Source organism: Molothrus aeneus, chromosome 30 (assembly GCF_037042795.1).
Source record: "Molothrus aeneus isolate 106 chromosome 30, BPBGC_Maene_1.0, whole genome shotgun sequence".
In the NCBI taxonomy this organism is placed as follows: domain Eukaryota; kingdom Metazoa; phylum Chordata; class Aves; order Passeriformes; family Icteridae; genus Molothrus; species Molothrus aeneus.
In genome coordinates, this window is record NC_089675.1 from 3,302,462 (window position 1) to 3,323,536 (window position 21,075).

The following is a 21,075-nucleotide window of genomic DNA, read 5'->3' on the forward strand; positions in this document are numbered from 1 at the left end:
CTTCCTTCCTTCCTTCCTTCCTTCCTTCCTTCCTTCCACCACTTCCTTCCTTCCTTCCGCCACTTCCTTCCTTCCTGCCTTCCTTCCTTCCTTCCTTCCTTCCCTTCCTCCCTTCTTTTCCTTCCCTCCCAAATCCATCCAGATTCCACCCGGGGGGGGTCAATAGGTCTGAGCAGCCCAGCCCTAGAGGGAGGGTCTCAAGCCCCCCCAGACCTGCAATGCCCAGGAGGGAACACGATCTGCTCCCCCCTCTGCCCCCCCAGGGGCTCCCACCACCTCCATCTCCCTCCCTAAATCCCGCCCGTCTTATCAGGAAGGAATTTCCAGAGATAACCCTGGAAGGGGGGGTAGGGTAGGTCCCAGACCCTGCAGGACACTGCCCCAGACCCCCAAGACCACCCAAGGAGCAGTGGGGACCCCTTAAGCCCTTGACGGCCCCAGCTGAGCCCCCCCTCACCATCAGATGGGGACACTGAGGCACGGAGGGACACGGGGGGAACACGGGGTGGCCGTGAGGTGACGGGGGGATGGGGGACGTTATGGGCATGAGGGGGACTCAGGGGGACACGGGAGGACACGAGGAGTGGACACTGGGGGATAGCGGGTGACACGCGAGGGACACACTGGGGGGATGTGGGGGACACCGGGGGCTCACAGGGACATGGGGGACATTTGGGGCAAGTGGGAGGGGGAACACGGCGGGGCGGGGGGACACGGGTGGGACACGTCACCCACCCGGAACGCCCGGAATGTTCCTGATAAGGCCCAGGGTGGGAGCAGCCCCGACACCCCCGCCCCTCCCCCATGCCCTTCAGGGGGTCCCAGGGGGTCCCCAAAGAGGGACGAGGCCACTGCACCCCGGGCGGGACCCCCTGGGACCCTTGGGTCCGGCACCTCAGGGACCCCGCGGGGAAAATGGAGAAAAAATAAGGGAAACGGGGCAAAAAGGGGGAGAAGGGGGAGATGGGGCAGAACAGGATAAAATTGGGCATAAGTGGGGGAAAATGGGGAAAAATTGGGCAGGAATGGGGCAAAACAAAGGGAATGGAAGGGAAGGAATGGGGCAAAGCGGAGAAAAACATGGGTGAAAAGGGAAATTGGAGAAAAAGGGGAAGGACAAAATGGGCAGAAATGGCAAAAAAAATGGGGTGGAAACCAGCAAAACTGGACAGAGATGGGGCAAAATCGGGCAACAAGGGATAAATGGGACATGAATGGGATAAAACAGGGCAAGATCAGGCAAAAAGGGTTAAAGCGGGACTAGAACGGGATAAAATGACAAAATAGGGCAAAAACTAGTAAAATGGGACAGGAATGGGGTAAGACAACAAAATGAGGCAAAACAGCAAAATGGGAAGATTTTGCATAAATGGAGTAAAATGAAGCAAAAAGACAGGAATGGAGGAAATGGGGAAAATGAGAAATGGGCAAAAATAGGACAAAAAGAAATAAAGCAAGGCTCAAAAGTGGGCAAAAATGAGTAAACGGGATATGAACAGGGCAAAATAGGACAAAATGGGGCAAAATGGGGAAAACAGAGCAGAACAGGCCAGGAATAGAGTAAAACAGGGGGTCTCAGGTCAGGCAGGGGCTGCAGCAGTGCAAAGATTAGTAGGGTGATGTGGGGCTGGCTATGGTGACCTGAAAAGGTGTGGGGCTGACCCTGCCCCACATCCCACAGTTCTGGGGCCAAGTCCTACTCCTTCGTCCCCCACCCCACAGTTATGGGGTCGATGCCATCATTCTGAACACACATCACAAATTCTGGGTCAGATACCCATCCCTCCAACCCTCATCCTACAAGTTCTGGGGCTGATTCCTTTCCCTCTGCCCCCCACCCCACAGTTCTGGGTCATACCCCTTTCCACCCACCCTGCACCCCACAAGTTTTGGAGTTGCTTCCCTTTCCCTTGCCCTGCATTTCCCATTTCTGGGTCAGACTCCCAAACCTCTGCCTCACATCCCACGAGTTTTGGGGCTGATTATTTTCCCTCACACCCCACTCCTCAGGTTTTGGGGCCGGTCTCCGCCGGAACAAAGCCCTGGGCTGGCTCCAGCCGCACCTTCCCTTCCCGGGAGCGAGGCCGTGGGGAGGTGCCGCGGGGCCGCTCCCGGCTATAAATCCCGGCCAGAATTCCCGCCCGGAATTCCATCCGTGCGTCCGTCCGTGCTACTCTCGGGCTCCCGCCGTCGTGCCGCCGTCCCCATGAGCTTCTCCCGCCGCACCGTCTATTCCAGCTCCGTCCGCTCCGGCGGGATCGGGACCCTCGGGACCCCCGGGATCGCCCCCGGCCGCCGCTTCGCCCCCCTGGGCAGCGCCGCGAGCGTGTACGCGGGGGCGGGGGGCGCGGGGTCCCGGATCTCCGTCACCCGCACCCTGAGCAGCGCCGGGGGCGCCTTTGGGGCCGGTTATGGGGCCGGCCTGGGGGGCAGCGTCCTCCTGGGGGGCTCCGGGACCGTGGCCAACGAGAAGGAGGCGATGCAGGACCTCAACGACCGCCTGGCCACGTACCTGGAGCAGGTGCGGAGACTGGAGCGGGAGAACCGGCGCCTGGAGACCCAAATCCGGGAGTTTATGGCCCAAAAGGGACCCAGCGCCCACGACTGGAGCCCCCAGTGGGAGCTGATAGAGGAGCTACGGGACAAGGTGGGCGCGCGGGGGGGGTTGGGGTTAAACATTAACTGGGGAGGGAGAGGGAAAGAGCTGAACTTTGTATCTGTGGGAGGTCTGTACGTCCCTGGGAGGGCGTAGGGGGGCTTGGGGAGGTCTGTAAGTCCCGTGGGTGGGGGGCTGGTGGGGGGGGGGGTTCTCCCCACGAGGGGAGCGAAGGGACGTGACCAAGGCCACCGCGGTGGGGCAGTGTCGAAGGAGTCCCCCCCTCCATTCTTACTCCGATTTTTGGGTAAATTAGACCCCCCCGTGTCCCCAAAGCCCCTCCTGGAGCCTCCTCAAGGTGACCGGCACCCCTCCCCCCCACACACACACCTAGGCCCCCCCCCGCCCCACCCCCACCCTGGGCTATCGCATTTTTTCCGGGGCGAGGCCCTGCAGGGAAGGGGGGCCGGGGAAGTCACCCTGCCACGGCGACGGTGACACGTGTCCCTGTGTCCCTGCGTCCCTGTGAGTGTCCCTGTGTCTGCGTGTCCATGTGTCCCACTCACCTGTACCCCCCATATCCATGTGGTCACCTGTGTCTGTGTCTCCGTGTCTGTGTGTGTCCACCCGTGTCCCCTCATGTCCGTGTGTCCCTCCACACGTCCCCCATCCGTGCACCCCCATGTCCACGTGTGTCCCCCTGTCTGTGTCTCCCCATGCCCCCCCCATGAGTCCCCATTTCCCCATGTCCACTTGTGTCCGTGTCCCCATGCCCATGCGTCCATCTGTCCCTGCATGTCCGTGTGTCCCCATGTCCGTGTGCCCCCTGTATCCACGGGTGTCCTCATGTCCCCATCCCAGATCCTGGAGAGCACAGTGGAGAATGCACGCACTGTGCTGCAGATTGACAACGCTCGTCTGGCGGCCGATGACTTCCGGGTCAAGTGAGGGAGGGATACTGGGGATACTGGGAATACTGGGAGTAAATGAAGGTGGGAACATGGTAGGAGTGACATGGGAATGAGGATGGAGTGAGAATGGGGATGGAAATGGGGGTGGGAATATGATGGAAAAGAGGGTGGAGATGGGGTGGAAATAGGGGTGGGAATGGGGATGGGGTGGAAATGGAGTTGGAAACAAGGTGGGAATGGAGATGGGAATAGGGGTGGGATTGGGTAGGAATGGGGATGAAGATGGAGGGGGGATGAGGGTGAGGATGGGGGTGTGAATGAGGATGAGGATGGGGACGAGATGGGGATGAAGACAAGGACAAGGATGGAAACAGGGGGATGGGAATGGGGATAAGGATGGTGAGGGAGATGGGATGGAGACCAGCATGGAAACAGGAGTGGGAATGGGAATAGGGTGGAAATGGATGGAGATGTGGATGGGGATGGGGACTAGGGAGAGAACAGGTGGCAATGGGAGTGAGGATGAGGATGGGATGGGGACTGAATGGGGATGGGTGGGAAGGAGGTGGGTACAGGGATTGGAATGGGGTGGAGATGGGACAGGGAGTGCACAAGGACAAGGATGGAAATAGGAGTGGTAATGGAGACTGGATGTGGACAGGGACAGGGATGGGCTGAGGATGGAAATCAGGATGAGGACAAGGTCAAAGATGGAAATAGGAGTAGGAATGGGGATGGGAAACTGGATGGGGACAGGGAAAAGAACAGGGATGGGGACAGCTGTAGGTTAGAGTTGGGATGAGACAGGAATGGGAACATGGATGGAGACAGGGATGGGACAGAACTGGAGATGAGGATGAGGAATAGGATGAGACAGGAATGGGAACGGGAATAGGGGATAAAAATGGGGATGAAGACAAGGAGAAGAATGAGAATGGGAACAGGAACAAAGATAGGATGAGTGGAGGTGGCAGAGGAGATGAGACGGATAAGAACATGGATGGAGACAGTGATGGGATGAGGTCAGGTGGGGCTGGAGATGGAAATGAGGTGAGGGTGGGACAAGGAGATGGGATGGAATTGAAAATAGAGATGAGGACAAGGATGGGAAGGGAAATGGAGAAGGAAATGAGGATGATGGGAATGGGATGGGGATGGGACAGGGATGGGGAGAAGGGTGTGTTGGGGATGGAAACGGGGCTGAGGATGATGGGGATTGAACGAGGATGAGGAAAAGGCTGTGTTGGGTTGGGGATGGAAATGGGGCTGATGATGGGGGTGGGGGACAAGGATACATCAGGGACAGAAACAAGGACAAGGACAAAGTAAAGAACGGGCACAAGGCTGGCTCAGCTCCGTGTCCCACCCTGGCTCTCCATTCCTGCGGCGTGTCCAGGTTCGAGGCAGAGCTGGCCATCCGCCTGTCGGTGGACAGCGACATCGCCGGGCTGCGCAAGGTCCTGGACGACACCAACATGACGCGGCTGCAGCTCGAGGGGGACATCGAGGCCCTGCGTGAGGAGCTGATCCTGCTGCGCAAGGACCATGACCTGGTGGGTCCAGAGGACTTGGGGGGCTCGGGAGGGGCTGTGGGACCCCAAACTGACCCATGCTGCCTCCAGGAAGTGCAGGACCTGCGGGTGCAGGCCTCGCAGTCAGCGCTGACGGTGGAGGTGGACGCTCCGCAGTCACAGGATTTAGGGAAGGTCCTGGGAGAGCTGCGGGCTCAGTATGATGCCCTGGCCCAGAAAAATCTGGAGGATCTGGAGAAGCAGTGGGGGCAGCAGGTAAGGAACCCTAAAAAACCTCAAATCCCACCCAAAACCAGCCCCGAAACGATCCTGGGGGAGCAGTGGATCCAGGACAATGGTCCTGGAGGACCTGAAGAAGCAGAGGGGGTGAGAGTTGGAGACCCCAAAGCCCTACCAGTCCACATCCAAGGGTCCCCATAGGGGTGTCCCCAATGAGGGGCCACTGGGGGGGGTCCCAAAAAAGGGGAAACCCCTTTTGGGGGGTGTCCCCAGGGTAGCATGGGAGGTCCCCAAAGAAGCCCCACAAAGCCAGGGGGAAGAGGGGTGGCACACCCAGGAGGGGCCTGGGTGGACACTCGTGACATTTTTAGGGGGAGTCCTGGGGTGAACTGCTCCAGGAGGTTCCTGGTCCAGCCTTGGGGACACTTTTGGGATGGCCTCTGTCCAAGGTGCAAGTTTGGAGCCCCTCCTAGGGCACCCACACAATGTGGGATCCCCATTAGGGTCCCATGCCTGAGTCTGGCTCTTCTTGGGATGGTCTCACTCCCCCACCTCCCCTCCAGGACTTGGGGTGCTCCTGATGGGTGGCACCAAGGCTGCTGCCCCCTAGACCCCAAGGTTGTCCCCAGGCCCCCCCAGACCCCTCCTTTCCCTCCCAGATCACAGAGACCACCCTGGAGGTGACGCAGAGCACGAAGGACCTGGACGTGGCACGAGGCACTGTTGGGGCCCTGCGTCGCTCACTGCAAACCCTCGAGATTGACCTTGAGGCCCTGCGCAACCAGGTACCACAAAATTCTCCAAACTCCCCAAAAAAACCCCAACCCGCCCCCCAAATCCCTCAATTCACAGCCTCACATTCCCAATTCCCCCTCCAAAAAACCTAGCTCCCCTTAATCCATGGCTCCAGAGCCCCAAAACCCCTCCAACCCCCAAGCCATAACTCCAGCCACACAAAGGCCATTTTTGAAGTCTTGACCCCCTCCACCAACCCCAAACCCTCTGAATTCCCCAGAACTCGGGGCTGGAGGTGGCACTGCCTGAGCCTGAGGCTCAGGGTATGGTGAACCCCCATAAGACGCCCTAATCCTCCCCTGATCCCCCCCAGAACACAGGTTTGGGGTCTGCATCAACCAATGCTCAGGGTAAACCCCCAGGATTTGGGGTGAACCCCTGCAAAACCCCTACATTCCCCTGAATGTGGGTCTGGAGTCACTGGCTGAGCCCAAGGTGACTCACCCCCCCATTTTCTTGGTGCAGATCCTCCAATCCCCCCATTTTAGGGGTTCTGGCTGCCCCAAAACCCCCTAATTCCCCCACGAACACCCCATAACACAGATTTAGAGGCTGCCATGGTCGAGGCTGAGGCTCAGATCAAAGTCAACTCCCCCAAAACCGCGTTAACCCCCCAATCCCTCCAGAACTTGGGTCTGGAGGCGGCGCTGGCTGAGGCTGAAGCTCGGGATGAACTCGGGGTGCTGACTCCCCCGAACCCCCCTAATCGCCCGGATTCCCCCAGAACGCGGGTCTGGAGGCGGCGCTGGCCGAGGCCGAGGCGCGGGCCGGGGCTCACCTGGCGCAGGTGCAGCTCCAGGTGAGCGCGGCCGAGGCAGAGCTGCGGGACGTGCGGGCGCAGCTCCAGCGGCAGAACGAGCAGCACCGGGAGCTGCTCGGCCTCAAGGACCGGCTCGAGGCGGAGATCGCGACATATCGGCAGCTGCTGGAGGGCGACGACGGCTTCAGGTTAACAGAGGGGGAACTGGGGAAGGGATCGGGTACGGGGGGGTTCAGCTGGGGGGAGGGAATTCAGATAGCGCCGGGGGGGGAAGTTCAGGTGGGAGGGGAAGTTCAGGTACAGGGGCGTGAGTTCAGGTCAGGGGAGGTTCAGGTGAGGGGGAGGAGTTCAGGAGTTCAGGGGGGTTCAGGTGAGAGGGAAATTCAGGTATGAGAGGGTTTGGGGGGGAGTTTGGTGGAGAGGGAAGGAATCCAGGTACGGGGTGTTAGAAGTTCAGGTGAGGGGGGAATTTGGAGGTATAGTTCAGATATGGGTGGTTTGGGTGAGAAGGGGAAGGAAGGCAGGTACAGGGGGTGGGACTTCAAATCAGAGGGGAGTTCACGTACAGGGGCTCAGGTGAAGGGGGGGAATTCAGGTTTTGGGGGAAGGTGAGCAAACAGAGCTCAGGTGAGGAAGTTTGGGGGGTGAGTTCAGGTATAAGGGCTCGGGGGGGGAAAATTCAGAGGGATGGAAAATGAGGTGAGGGGGAAATGGAGACAGAGGGGGGAGTATATGGGCTGGGAAGGGGATGGGAAGGGGATGGAAAAGGATAATTCCAGGAATTGAGTGTCCAGGTGCCGTCCCTGGCATGGGGAGGGGACACCCAGGGCAGATGAGACCCCTGTGATGAGGTGTCCAGGTCCCACCCACCAGTTACAAGATTTTGGGGACGGCCAGGGGACAGCAGTGACATCCAGGGGGATGATCCCAGGAGATCACATATCCCAGGTCTGTCCTTCAGGATGGCCTGGGGATGGGGACAATGGTGACATCAGAGGGGATGAGCCCCAGGTGTCCCAGTGTCCGGGTCCCAGCAGTTACAAGATCTTGGGAACAGCCAGGGGACGGGGTGACACCCAGAGGGGACAATCTCCAGGGTGCTGGGACACCCCAGCCCATCCCACTGGACATGCCATCTCCGTCACCTGTTGGGTGACACTGAGGGGGGGACACTACCAGCATGGGGAGGGGACCCCTGCGTGCCCCCACCCCTAACCGCCCCCCCCCACAGCCTGAGGGATGCCCTGGACAAGGAGACCACGGCCACCACGGCAGGGACAGGGCCCACCAAGCGCGTGATCACCGAGACCAGGGAGGTGAAGGTCCGCACGTACTGAGGGGGTCACCGGGGATCCCGGGCCCCCAAAACCCGGGGGGGGTCCCCGAGCTCCCCCCAGATCCAAATAAAGTGCTGATTCCCATGAATAGGAGATGGGATGTGTTGGTGTGTCCTTCCAGAGGGGGAAAACGGGGGTGGGGACATGGGGCTGAGACCGGGAGGAAACTGAGGCACGGGGTGTGGGGAGCTGTCGGGGGAGGGATGGATTCTTGTACCCCCTCCTTGTCACCATCCCGACAACGACCCCCGGTCGCCCACGCCCCCCCGGGACGCCCCTTTTGCCCCCTGCTCATGTCGGGGTCCCTGGGGGCGTCGACCTCCCAGAACCAGCCGGGAGGACCCCAAAACGTCCCTGTCCCCGCCGGCCCCGGGATCAGCCCCGAGCTCCGGGCGTCGTCCTGTCCTGAACCGCTCCCGGGGGGACACGGGGGGAACGGGAGCGGGGATCCCGGTGCGGTAGCCGAGGGTCCCGGTGCAGTACCCGAGGGTCCCGGTGCGGTACTCGGGTGTCTCGGTGCGGTGATCAGGGGTCCCGGTGCGGTGCTCGGGGGTCGCGGGCATCCTCGTGCCGAGGAGTCCCGGCGTCGGGAGTTCCTCGGGCGTCGGTGCCCGGGGATCCCGGCGCAGATGCCTGGGAGTGTCAGTGCCCGGGGGTGGCGGTGTCCGGGAGTCCCCGGGGTGTCAGCAGACCGGGGGTGTTGGTGCCCAGAGGGTGACGTGCCCGGGGATGCCGGGACTGGGGGTCTCGGGGCGCTGCCACGGGTGTCGGTGTGCGGGGCATCGCGGTGCCTGGGGCTGTCGGTGTGGGTGGGAGCCTGTATGCGGGGCTCCCAGTGACCGGGAATCCCGGGGCTGTCAGTGCCGAGGGGTCCCAGTGTCCCGGGCTCCGGGGAGTGACGGGGTCGGCGCGTCTCGGTGTCCGGGGTGTCGGTGCTCGGGAGTTCCGAGCAGCCCGGGAGGTGCCTGGGGCGCCGGGAGCTGTCGGTGTCGGCCGGTGCCCGGGGGTGTCAGTGCCGGGGGTCCCGGCGGTCCCTCCCCCTCCAGCCCCTCCCCCGAAAAACCAGCCAGCCCCAGGCCCCGCCCCCGGCCCAGACCACGCCCACGATTTTCGCCCCGCCCCCTGACAGGGCGCGACGCTCGTGGTCACGTGACGCCGCCATCCGGGTCCTTTGCCTTCTCTGCCTCGTCCCAACATGGCGGCCCCAGGTGAGCGCTGCGCCGCGGGCCCGGGCCGCGCCGGCCCGCGTGGAGCTCCGCGGGCACTGATGGCGGCACCGATGGCGGTCCCGGGGCTGCTCCGAGCGCCGTCGCTTCCGGAGATGGTGCTGGGGGGGAGGCGGTGGCGGGAAAAGCGGGGGAAGCGGCGGGAAAACCGAACCCCCCCCCCTTCCTCCTCCGCCGCGTCCCCTCAAGGCGGGCGCGCGCCCTTCCTCCCCCCTCCCGCCGCTTCCCATTGGCGGGGGTGCGCGCGCGGCCTGTGATTGACGTGCGCGCGCCGGGCCCCCCAACACCCCCCCCCGTCTCCCATTGGCGGGGGCGCGCGCGCCCGGCCGGTGATTGACGTGCGTGCGCCCAGCCAGTGATTGACGTGCGCGCGCCGGGCGCGGCCCGGCGCGTGCGCGCGGAAGGGGGGGAGGGGGCGACGCGCCCACGTGGCCGCGAACGGGGGGGGGTCGGAGGGGCCCCGGTACCGGGAGTTTGGGGGGAGAGGTGGGATCAGGCTCCTCCCCCTCCATTTGCCCGCAGGGGCTTCACCGGGACCCCCTTCCCGGGCCCGCGGTGCCCTTGAGGCTCCTCGGGGTCAATTACCGGGGAGGCGGGGCAGGATGTGACCCCTTCCAGCCCCTTCAGGGGTCGGTCCCGGCGTGAGGGAGCACACCAGACGCCCCCCAGTTCCAACCCGGCTCTCCCCTCCATTCCCGATCCCGCAGCATCTCCCGGGATCCCCGGCTCTGCTTGGAGCGGGAGGTGGGGTCCCGGTACCGGGGTGAGCACGGGGGGTTGGAAGGTGCCCCCACCCCACCTGGATCCATCCCTGTCCCGGCTTTCCCTGGGCCTCAGGTGCTTCCCGCATTCCCAGCAGTGTCCCAGGCTAGTTTCCTGCGGGAGGTTGGGTCACCCTGGGGCAGCTCTGAGCACCTTGGCGCTCCTGCATCCCAGGCTGGGATTCCCATAGGAGTCCAGGAACGGCCCCACACTTCCCTGAAATCCATAGTGCAGAGGGAAGAGATGGACTGGGAGAAGATGGAGCCATCCCGGGGGTCTCACACACCACCACCCCCTCCCAGTTCCCATGGGAAAACACCGGTGGTGGTGGTTCTCTCCATGCTGGATTTCCATGGAATAACGATTTCCAGGCCATTCTATGAGCAATCCGACCTCCATCCTTTTTATCCTCGTTAAAGCCCTTTGGTTGATTCATTAATTATTATTACCTCTGGTCAGGGATATCTGACTAGAAGCTCTGGCCATCCAAAAATTCATGATCTCTCCTTAAAAAAAAAGAGGGGAATATTTTTCCATGCCTTTCTCTTTCATGTCCTTGAAACCCATCAGTTTTGCTTCCCCTGGACCACTATTGACCTCCCCAAAATCTGATGGGGGAAGGAGGTGACTCCACCATTTCTTTGGGGCTCCAACCCCCCTGGCTCCACCCAGAGGGATTTTTCCTGGCAAATGCAGCAGTTTTTGCCAGGAAAGGTCCCAGATTCAGCGACAGAGCCACATGAGGGCAGCAGTTCCTCCCAGAGGGAGGGAATTGTAAATCCAAAGCCGCCTTCCAGGAAATACCCAGGTTTTCCAGGAGGGTCACAGCTTGTGCCTGGGTGTGTCCCCACAAGGGGTGGGATGGGGACAATGTTTCCAGTGGGAATAACAAATAAAGGGGGCTGGGAGGTGGCTCCTGGCCCCTGGTAGGTCCCCTCCCAGTGGCTCCTGTCCAATTCTGGTGTCCCCTGTCCCAGTCTGGAACCCCATCCACCCCTGTGTCTCCTGTCCCTATCCTGGGTCCTCATGTCCAGCTCCTCGTATCCCATCCCATGTCCCATCTTGTGTTCTATTCTGTCACTTCCTGTCCCCTCTTGGCTCCTCCTGTGCTGCCTCCTGTCCCATCCCAGTTCCTCATGTTCCATCCTGGTGCCCCACATCCATTCCTGGTTCCTTCTGTCCCGTCCTGGTGGTTCCTGTCCCACCCTGGTGCCCTCATGGCACATCCCAGCACCTCATGTCTCTCAGTGCCATATTCCATGCAAGTGCCTGTGTCCCATCCTGTGTCCCCTCCCGGTGCCTTCTGTCCCATCTCAGTACCTCATGTCCCATTTGTGTCCCATCCTGGTGCCTCATGTCCCATCCCACTGACTGCTGTCACATCTTGGTGGCTTCTGTCCTCTCTCAACTCCTTGTGTCCTATCCTGACACCTCCTGTCTCCTCTTGACTCCTCCTGTCCCATCCCAGTGGCTGCTGTCCCATCCTGGTGCTCTGTGTTCCATCCTAGCACTTCCTATCTCATCCTGGTGCCTTGTGTCCCATCTCATGTCCCCTCCTGGCACCTCATGTCCCATCCCAGTGGCTTCTGTCCTGTTCCAGCTCATCCCATCCCATCCCATCCCATCCCATCCCATCCCATCCCATCCCATCCTCATCATCCCATGTCCCCATCTGTCACCTTGTGTCCCATCCCAGGGCCTCCTGTCCCATCCTGGTGCTCCATGTCCTCCTGTACTGTTTCCTCCTGGCTCCTGCTGTCCTGTCTCATGTCCCATCCCAGCTCCTCCCATTCCATCCCAATGTCCCGTGTCCCATCCTGTCACCTTGTGCTCCATCCCAAGGCCTCGTGTCCCACCCTGGTGTCTTCTGTCCCATCCCATTGTCTCGTGTCCTATATCCTGGTGCCTCATGTTCCATGTCAGCTCCTCATGTCCCATCCCAGTGTCCCATGTCCCATCCCCATGTTCCATCCTGGTGTCCCCAGTCCCATTCCAGTGTCTCATGTCCTACATCCTGGTGCTTCACGTTCCATGTCAGGTCCTCGTGTCCCATATCCCATCCCTGTGCCTTATGTCCCACCCTGCTGTCCCCACTCCCATTATTCCAGTGTCCTGTGTCCCACCCCAGTGTCCCCAGTCCCTCTGCCCCCGCCCTGTTCCTGTCCCTGCTCTCATTCCACCTATTCCCACTCTCCTTCCCTCCCATTCCCACCCATTCCTGCTCTCATTCCCTCCTGTCCCAGCTCTCATTCCCACGCATCTCTGCTCCCATTCCCGCTCTGATTCCATTCTCATTCCCTCCCTGTCCTGCCCATCCCAACTCCCATTCCCACCATTTCCATTCTCATTCCCTCTCTGTCCTGCCATTCCCACTCTCATTCCCACCCTTTCCCTGTTCAGTTCCCCCCGTCCCCACTCCTGTTCCCGCTCTGATCCATGTCTCCGCTCGCTCCTGCAGCGGCAGCGAAGAAGAAGCCAAAGAAGGGGAAGACGCTGACGCTCACGGATTTCCTGGCTGAGGATGGGGGGGGCGGGGGGGGCCCCACCTACATCCCCAAACCTGTGAGCTGGGCCGACGAGACCGACGACCTGGAAGGTGAGCGTGGCATTCCTGGAGCCAGGATGGCATTCCCAGCCCTGGGGTTGGCATTCCCAGCCCCCAGAGCCAGGATGGCATTCCTGGAGCCAGGATGGCATTCCCAGCCCTGGGGTTGGCATTCCCAGCCCCCAGAGCCAGGATGGCATTCCTGGAGCCAGGATGGCATTCCCAGCCCCCAGAGCACCATCCCCAGGGCTAGGATGGCATTCCCAGCTCTGGGGTTAGCATTCCCAGCCCCCAGAGCCAGGATGGCATTCTTGGAGCCAAGATGAGGATGGCATTCCTGGAACCAAGACAGCATTCCCAGCTCTGGGACTTACATTCCCAGCCCCGAGAGCAGCATCCCCAGAGCCAGGATGGCATTCCTAGAGCCAGGACAACATTCCCACCTCTGGGACTTACATTCCCAGCCCCCAGAGCAGCATTTCTGGAGCCAGGATAGCATTTTTAGTCCCCAGAGTGGCATTTTCAGCTCTGTGATTGGCATTCCCAGTCCTAGAAGCAGTATTCCCAGAGCTGGAACAGCATTCTCAATGCCTGGGCACCATTCTGAGCTCTGAGGTTGGCATTCCCAGCTTCCAGACTGTCATTCCCAGGTCCTGGAACGTAATTCCTGCCTTCCAGATTGGAAGGCTCCAGGATTGGCATTCCTAGCTGCCAGTGGCATCCATAACTGGAAAAATCCACTGGCTATTCAGTTTTTGGGGAATAATGAAGCTGGGAGAGCCGTGCAAGTTTTCCTTAGGGATGGGACTCAGTGTCCAGCCAAGTGGGGGAGCAGCAGTGGGATATTGAGGTTTTGGGGACCGGATTCACCAGAGCTTCCCACTGAGCCAGGCTGGAATCCAAGCTGGAATGAACCCTGGAAAGCCACTCATGGGATTGTCTGTCCCTGCCTTGGGTGCTCTGGATGGCTTCAGGGCACCTTTTCCGTGGATTTACCAGTTGCCTCTGGGTGCCTCTGGATGACTCCAGTTTCTTCCCAGTGCCTCCGGTTGCTTCCAGCTGCCTCCATCTGGGTGGGCTGTGGGATGATTTGCTGCCTCCAGCAGCTGGCCAGCTCAGGATGGCCCCAGTTGGCCCCAGTCAGCTCCAGCTGGCTCTGGCCGTGTGTCTGTGCCCACATCCCGGCTTTCTCTGCAGTCTCCACCACGTGGCACAGCAATGACGACGACGTTTACCGGGCACCTCCGATCGACCGCTCCATCCTTCCCACGGCCCCGCGCGCTGCCCGCGAGCCCAACATCGACAGAAGCCGCCTCCCCAAATCCCCTCCGTACACGGCATTCCTGGGAAACCTGCCCTACGATGTCACGGAAGAGTCCATCAAGGATTTCTTCCGAGGACTTAATGTGAGTGACATTCCAGAGGGCAGAAATGCTGCTCTCTCTCTATCGGGCACCCGTATTCCATTGCCATGGGGCGTTTTCCTGGGATGTGGGTGTCTGTAGGTTGATCCTGAGAGAATCCCTTGATTCCCCAGCCATGGATCAGCCATTCCCGCTCTTCCAGGGGGATTGAGGAGCCTCCAGTGGGGGGGTTTCCCTGTGGAATCGGGTGGAGGTTAGACTGGGGGGTGGGGCAGGGTAGGGCAGCTGGTTTGCTCCCAGGTGGAAAGAAAACAGCATCAGGAAGCTCATGGATCACACAGAGGTGTTGAAAACCACAAATTGGGAAAAACCAAGTTTATTCCCATTTGAACCTATCCTCTTTTCCCTCTCCAGCTCTGTACCTGACCTTGGCCTTCCTCATTCCTTTTCCCTATTTCTTGGCATTTGTCATTCTTTAAATATAATTCCATGGACGTGTTGTGGATTCTCCTTTGGTCCAAGCAAGATCCTGGCTTTGCAAGAGGTTTCCCATCAGGAAATCCACCCCAGAAAAATCTAAGGGATGCTTTGGGGACCCTATGACCCCCTAAGATGTCATTTAGGAATGTGGCTCCTGACATTTCTCAGGGCTCCGATCAGTAATGAGCAAGGAGCTCCCACACTTTGGGAGCCAAAATCTAGGAAAAGGAGGTTGTGGGCTACCCTGTGTCCACGTGGGACTTGTGCTGGACACATCCAGGGCTGGTTTTCCACTGGAATGAGCTTTGAGATGGCTCCTGCTTCCCTGAGCCCGGGCAGGAGGCTGCAGAGCATACCTGGCCCTTCCCATTGTTCCCAGTGCAGCTGCCAGAGCTGGGATTCTCTTCCCAGTCCCTCAATCCAAAGATGTTGGAACGTTCTGCAGTGTTTAGGGTGGGACCCCTGTCTTCCTCTTTGTGCACGAGGAGCCCCCTCAATCCCTCGATATCCATGAGTTGCTCCATCCCAGCCTGCCACCCTTCCGCATTCCCCTTTTGGAAGCCAAGATCCTGAGGTGAGCTTCCCTGCCTTCCCTCCCTTCGCAGATCAGCGCCGTGCGGCTCCCACGGGAACCCACCAATCCCGAGAGGTTGAAAGGTTTTGGATACGCGGAATTCGAGGATATCGATTCCCTGTTCCAGGCCCTGAGCCTCAATGAAGAGGTGAGTCCAATCCCAGCTTCCAAGAGCACATCTCAGGGCCTAAAGGGGCTCCAAGGACCTGGAGAAGGGTTTGGACACGGGCCTGGAGTTGGTGGGAAAAGGGCAAATGGCTTCCAGCTGGAAGAGGGGAGGGTCAGGTGGGATATGGGGAGGGAATTCCCAGCCCAGCACTCACTTCCCATTGTTGTTCCCAGTCTTTAGGAAACAGAAGGATACGAGTGGATGTGGCAGATCAAGCTCAGGATAAAGGTGAGTGTCCAGCTGAGGACATGGGTCAGGCAGGGTAGGGATTCAGGGAGAGTGGCCAAGGGCCCAGCCCTGACCCTGCCCTGTTTCCTTCCTTTCCTTTTAATCTTCATTCCCTTTCCCACTCCTTTTGCCTCCCCTTGTCCCTGTCTGTGTCCCTGGCTGCCAGCAGACCGGGATGATCGCTGCTTCGGCAGAGACCGAGATCGCTTCCGGGACTCAGAGCGGTTCGAGAGCGACTGGCGCGCGCGTCCGGCTGCTCCCGATGCCTTCGATGACTTCCCCCCACGCCGGAGCGACGATGGATTCGGGGACAGTGAGTGAAGAGAATGGGCCCAGCGTTCCAGGCACTCCCTCCTTCCCCTGTGTCCTGGCAGCTAGCATTGTCCCAAGATGTAGGGGCAGCTGACACTGCTCTGCCTGAGATTAGGAACCACCTGAGCTCATTCCCACCCTGAGTTTGTTCATTTCCATTTGGAGCTCAGTCCCACCCTGAGCTTGTTCATTCCCCATTTGGAGCTCATTTGTTCTCAGCTCTCATTCCAACTCCAAGCTCATTCATTCCCAAAACTCTTCATTCCTACCTGAGCTCATTCCCAGTTTGTAAGGATGAATGGGGCCTCCTCCTTTCCCACATGGAGCACTGGGATTTTCCTCCTTCCTCGTGGAATCTGTGCCTATCCCAGTAAAACCCCATCCTGCTTCCAGGATATCGTGATCGCTATGACGACCGGTATCGGGACGGGCCACGGCGGGACATGGATCGTGGTTTTGGGAGCCGGGATCGCTACGACGACCGCAGCAGGGATTACGACCGAGGTGGGAATTCCCAAGGGTTCTCACGGGCAGAGAGAGTGGGAGCGAGACCCCGCCATGGCCAGCGAGTAACTGGGAATCCCCCAAATTCCCAGACTGTTGTCACTGGGAATCTGGGCTGCATTATCCCTAGTGACTCTCAGATGATCCGTCTCCATCCCCAGGCTACGATTCCCGAATAGGCAGCGGCCGGAGAGCCTTTGGAAGCGGGTACCGCCGGGACGATGACTACCGTGGCTATGAGGATCGTTATGACCGGCGGGATGACCGGATGGATCGGTGGAATTCCCGGGATGATTACGGCCGGGATGACTTCCGCCGTGAGGACAGAGGTGGGGTGGGACTAGGGCCGTTCCTTTGGGAATGGTGGGATATGATGGGAATGATCCCGTGGAAAAGGTGGGAGCAATAGGGAGTGGTCCCTTGGGAATGGTGGGATATGATGGGAATGATCCCTTGGTAAAGAAGGGATGGGGGGAGAAGGGTTCCTTGACAAAGGCAGGATGGTACAGGAATGATCCCCATGGAAAGGTGGGAAGGACACGGGATGGTCCCTCAGGAAAGGTGAATTAGGATAGAAATGTTCCCATGAAAAAGTGAAAGAGAATGGGAATGATCCCTTGGGAAGGGTGGGCTGGGGAAGGGGATGATTCCTTGGGAATGGCAGGATGGGACAGGGATTATGCTGTCAGTCTCAGCACTGTTGCAGGTGGGATCAATGCCCACCTGGATCTCCTGGCTCGTTCCCAGGTCCCACCCAGAGACCGAAGCTCAACCTGAAGCCCCGGAGTGCTCCCAAGGAAGAGGAAACTTCAGCAGCTCCCGCTGCCCAGTCCAGCCGGGCTGCTTCCATCTTCGGGGGGGCCAAGCCTGTGGATACAGCGGCTCGGGAGCGGGAGGTGGAGGAGCGGCTCCAGAAGGAGCAGGAAAAACTCCAGCGGCAGCTGGAGGACGACAAGAGGATCGACAGACGGCCCCGGGAAAGGTGGGAATGGTGCCTTGGGAAAGAAGGAATGGGATGGGGATGGTCACTTGGGAAAGGTGGGAAGGGCTGGGAGTGGTCTTTTGGGAAACATGGGATGGGTAAGGAATGATCGCTTGGTAGTGATGGTAGTGATGGGATGGACAAAGAATGATTTGTCACCCAAAAGGTGAGGGGATATGGAATGGTCTCTTGGGAAAGGGGGTATTGGCTAGGAATGATCCAGTGGCAAAGCGAGGGATGGGCATGGAATGATCCCCATGGAGGGGTGGGATGGAATGGAAATGATCCCTCAGGAGATTGGGGCTGATCCCCACAGAGAGATGGGAGGGACAGGGAATGGTCCCCATGGAAAAGTGGGATGGGTGGCAGTGATCCTTGGGAGTGGTTCGGGTGGGATGGCGTTCATCCTATGGTAAAGGTGGGATGGGGCAGCCCTTTCCCAGTCCCCTGATCCTATTTCCACCCTATCCCAGGCATCCAAGCTGGCGAAGCGAGGAGAACCAGGAGCGATCCCGGACAGGCAGCGAATCCTCCCAGAGCGGCCCCGCGGGACCCCCGGGAACGTCCACGGGCTCTGGCCCCACCGGCCGGAGTGAGTCGGGGTCCGGGGCAGCCGCAGCGTCCCAGCCCGGGGCGGCCAGCAGCTGCCACACGGGTTTGTGTCCCCCCAGCCACACGGAGGAGGGAGAGCGAGAAATCCCTGGAAAATGAGCCCCTAGGAAAAGAGGAGGAGCCACCCTCACCGCCCCCCAAATCCCGGGAGGAGAAGCCAAAGGTGATGCCGGCACCGCCTCCCAAGGAGAACGCCTGGATGAAGCGGAGCAGCCAGAACCCCCCCGGCAATTCCCAGAGCTCTGACTCGGAGCAAGCCTCCCCAACCAGGTGAGTGTCCCAGGAAGGAGTGGCCTGGGGGGTGCTTTTCCAGCCCTAATCATTCCATGGGTCCCTGCTTTTCCCTAGTGGAGGACCCCAAGGGCCAGGAGTAGGGGACCCTGACATTCCCAGGGATGATCCTGTAGTGCATCTCAACATTTCTGTTGCCTATCCCAACCTTTCTAAGGCCCATCCCAACACCCCTTTATTACAGAGAGGTTCCTGTGCACCATCCCAGTGTTCCTGTGGCCCACTCCATGGACTCACTGGCACATCCCAACATTCCTGTGGCCTGGGGATGCTTCTGCCACACATCCCAATATTACCGAGCCCCATCCCCGTGTTCTGTGGCACATCCCAACATTCCTGCAGCCCCTGGAGACTCTTCTGCTCATCCCAACCTTCCTGGGTTCCATCCCAGCATTCTTGTGCCCAATCCCAACTTTCCTGTGGCTCAGATATGTTCCTGTGCCCCATCCCAACATTCCCAGGAATTCCCTGTGGACAGACCATTCTAATACTCGTCCTCCACTCCAGCATTCCCAGGCCCTATCCCAACATTCCCATGCCCCATTCCCCCATGTCCCTTGATTGGGGCCATTCCAGGGACCCTCCCTGATGCCCCTCCCCCCTTTTCTGTCTCCCCAGTGGGGGCCCCTCTGGCCCCACCCCCCCTGGAGATGATGCGGGCCCCCCCAGGACCACCCAGAGGAGAGGTGAGAATGGGAGGAGGGGATTGGGAAGGCTTGGGATGGGTTTTGGGGAAGTCTTGGGAGCACTTGGGGGGCTCAGAAGGTGTTTAGGGGGGCTTTGGGGGATTTTAGGGGAGCTCAGGGGGGCGTGGGGGGGGGCTCGGGGGGAGGTTGGTATCAGGGGATCTGGGAGGGTTGAGGCATTTTGTGGGGGGTTTTAAAGGGGGTTGGGGGGTTCCAGGGATGTTGAGGCCTTGCTGGGAGGCTCAGGAGGGCTTGGGGAGCTCAGGGGGTTCTGGGGGCTGTGACCCCCCCACCCTTTCCCAACAGAGGAACTGAAGCCTGAAGGGGGTCGGGAGAGCAGCTCCAAGGGCCGGAGCTGCAGCCGTGGCCCCGCAGGAATGGGCGACCCTGAGAGGTGAGACCCCCCCCAAAACCCCCTCAGGAACCGGGAAACCCCCCCCCCCGGGCACACGGAATTTCCTGGGAATTGACCTCTGACCTCTGTTCCTCAGGAGGGACCCCCGGAAGGAGCACGAGCCAAAGAAACTGGAGGAGAACCCCCCCTCTGTAAGGATCCAGGGGGACCCAGAGAAAGGGGAGGGACCCCCCTCAAATCCCGGGTTTGGGGGCTTTTGGGGAATTTCACCATAACTGATGCCCCATGCCTCCAGTTACCAGCAGGGGCTGTGACCCCTCTTGGGGGTGACTGAACCCCCAGGGGACTTCGACCTCTCAAATCTCATTTTTTGGGGTATTTTGGGAAATTTCTGCTTTACTGTCCCCCTCCCTCTGCCCACCCCCACAGTTCAGCCTTGGGCAGTCTGAAACCCCTTTGGAGGAGGCTGTGAACTCCCCTTTTTGGGGTGCATGACCCCCTGGGGGTCTTCACCCCATTCAAATCTTGGTTTTTTGCGGGCTTGGGGATTTTTTTTTTCAACAATGACCCCCCTGGCCCTCCCAGCTCAACCACCCCAGCAGTTTTGGATTTCTCTGGCCCCTTTTGGGAGGCTGTGACCCCCTGGTTTTGGGATGTGTGAGTCCCTGGGGATCTTTATTCCTCTCAAATCCCATTTTTGGGAATTTTTCCTGGTTTTTCCTGCAGTTCAGCCATGCCAGCAAATACGCCGCGCTCTCCATGGATGGGGAGGATGAAGGTGATGATGAAGAAGGAGCTGAGTAAAAGCTTCCTCCCCCTCCTCCTCCTCAGCTGCCGTGGGAACCTCCGGAGATTCCCAAAAATCCCAACCTTGATCCAGGCGAGATGGAAATAAAGCCTAAAACTCATCAATTCCCTCAGCTACGGCTTCTTAAATCCCGAAAAAAAACCCCACCATGAACGAATGGGAATCACCCCAAAATCAGCACGGGGGGCGGGAGGGGTAATTCCAAGAGTTTTCTCGAAAGAAAAGCCCCCCTCTCTGTGTTTTCCATGGAATAAGGGGTGAGGAAGAGCTGGCCTTCCTCCCACCCCCTCCTCACTGGAGCCCCTCCAAAACAGGGATTGGGAGGCATCCAACCCCCCAATCCCCCCTCCTGGGATCCCCCTCTGCCTCCCATTTTCCTCACCTCTGGAATGTTGATTTCCCCCTGGACACCTTCATCATCCTCCTGCTCACAGGTGTCCCCCCAGTTCCCCCACCCAATTTTTGGGATGCAAACCCTGCCCTTTACACAGGAAAACCTGGATTTCCACCCCAGAACCTCAAGATACTCTGAGATTTTGGGATTTGGGGTGGGCTGTAAAAATGTGTAAAAAGAACCTTCCCAGGGGTTTTGGGAGGTCCTGGGGGAGTTTTGGGGTTCTCCCCCAGGCTGGGGGCTGTTTGTCTTCTCCAATAAAATGAGCTGAAAAAGATCAGAAAGGCCCCAAATCCTTCTGCCCTTCTCCTCCCCACCTTGGAGGGGAGCGGGGCAATTCCCAAAGCCCCCCAGGGGGAATTTCCTGTCCTGACATTGGTCTTCCTTTCTCTGGGCTTCCTTTTTCCTTCTTGCATCCTTCTCTTCCCTCATTCCATCTTTCCTCCTCCTTCCTCATCCTTCTTCATTCCTTCTTTCTTCCTGCCTTTCCTCCTCCTTCATCCTCCTCCTTCCTTCCATCCTCTCTAGCTCTTCCCCCCTTTCCTCTTCCACTTCCTTATTTATTCCTCCTCTCCATCATTCCATCTCCTGTTTCCCCTTCAGCTTCCTCTTTCCACCTCATTTTCTTCCTCT

At 59.5% G+C, this 21,075-nt stretch overlaps 2 protein-coding genes across 3 annotated transcripts; both read left to right on the forward strand.

Annotated features, from left to right (window-relative positions):
• Positions 1 to 1,870: 1,870 nt before the first annotated feature.
• KRT18 (keratin 18) lies at positions 1,871 to 8,150 on the forward strand. Of its 2 annotated transcripts, XM_066567664.1 has the most exons (8): positions 1,871 to 1,886; positions 2,033 to 2,647; positions 3,458 to 3,540; positions 4,904 to 5,060; positions 5,130 to 5,294; positions 5,918 to 6,043; positions 6,778 to 7,001; positions 8,045 to 8,150. In XM_066567664.1, exons 2-8 carry the CDS (start codon positions 2,207 to 2,209, stop codon positions 8,148 to 8,150), a joined length of 1,302 nt encoding a protein of 433 aa, XP_066423761.1. In that variant the 5' UTR covers positions 1,871 to 1,886; positions 2,033 to 2,206. The 2 variants fall into 2 exon arrangements, with proteins under 2 accessions (XP_066423761.1, XP_066423760.1); XM_066567663.1 differs by lacking the exon at positions 1,871 to 1,886 and having other exon boundaries at positions 2,207 to 2,647.
• Positions 8,151 to 9,264: 1,114 nt separating this feature from the next.
• Positions 9,265 to 20,152, forward strand: EIF4B (eukaryotic translation initiation factor 4B). The gene is made up of 15 exons (XM_066567668.1): positions 9,265 to 9,358; positions 12,597 to 12,734; positions 13,881 to 14,089; positions 15,133 to 15,249; positions 15,444 to 15,498; positions 15,668 to 15,811; positions 16,204 to 16,314; positions 16,476 to 16,643; positions 17,062 to 17,296; positions 17,770 to 17,888; positions 17,968 to 18,178; positions 18,818 to 18,885; positions 19,192 to 19,279; positions 19,377 to 19,431; positions 19,967 to 20,152. Exons 1-15 carry the CDS (start codon positions 9,346 to 9,348, stop codon positions 20,042 to 20,044), a joined length of 1,809 nt encoding a protein of 602 aa, XP_066423765.1. The 5' UTR covers positions 9,265 to 9,345; the 3' UTR covers positions 20,045 to 20,152.
• The last annotated feature ends 923 nt before the right edge of the window (positions 20,153 to 21,075 follow it).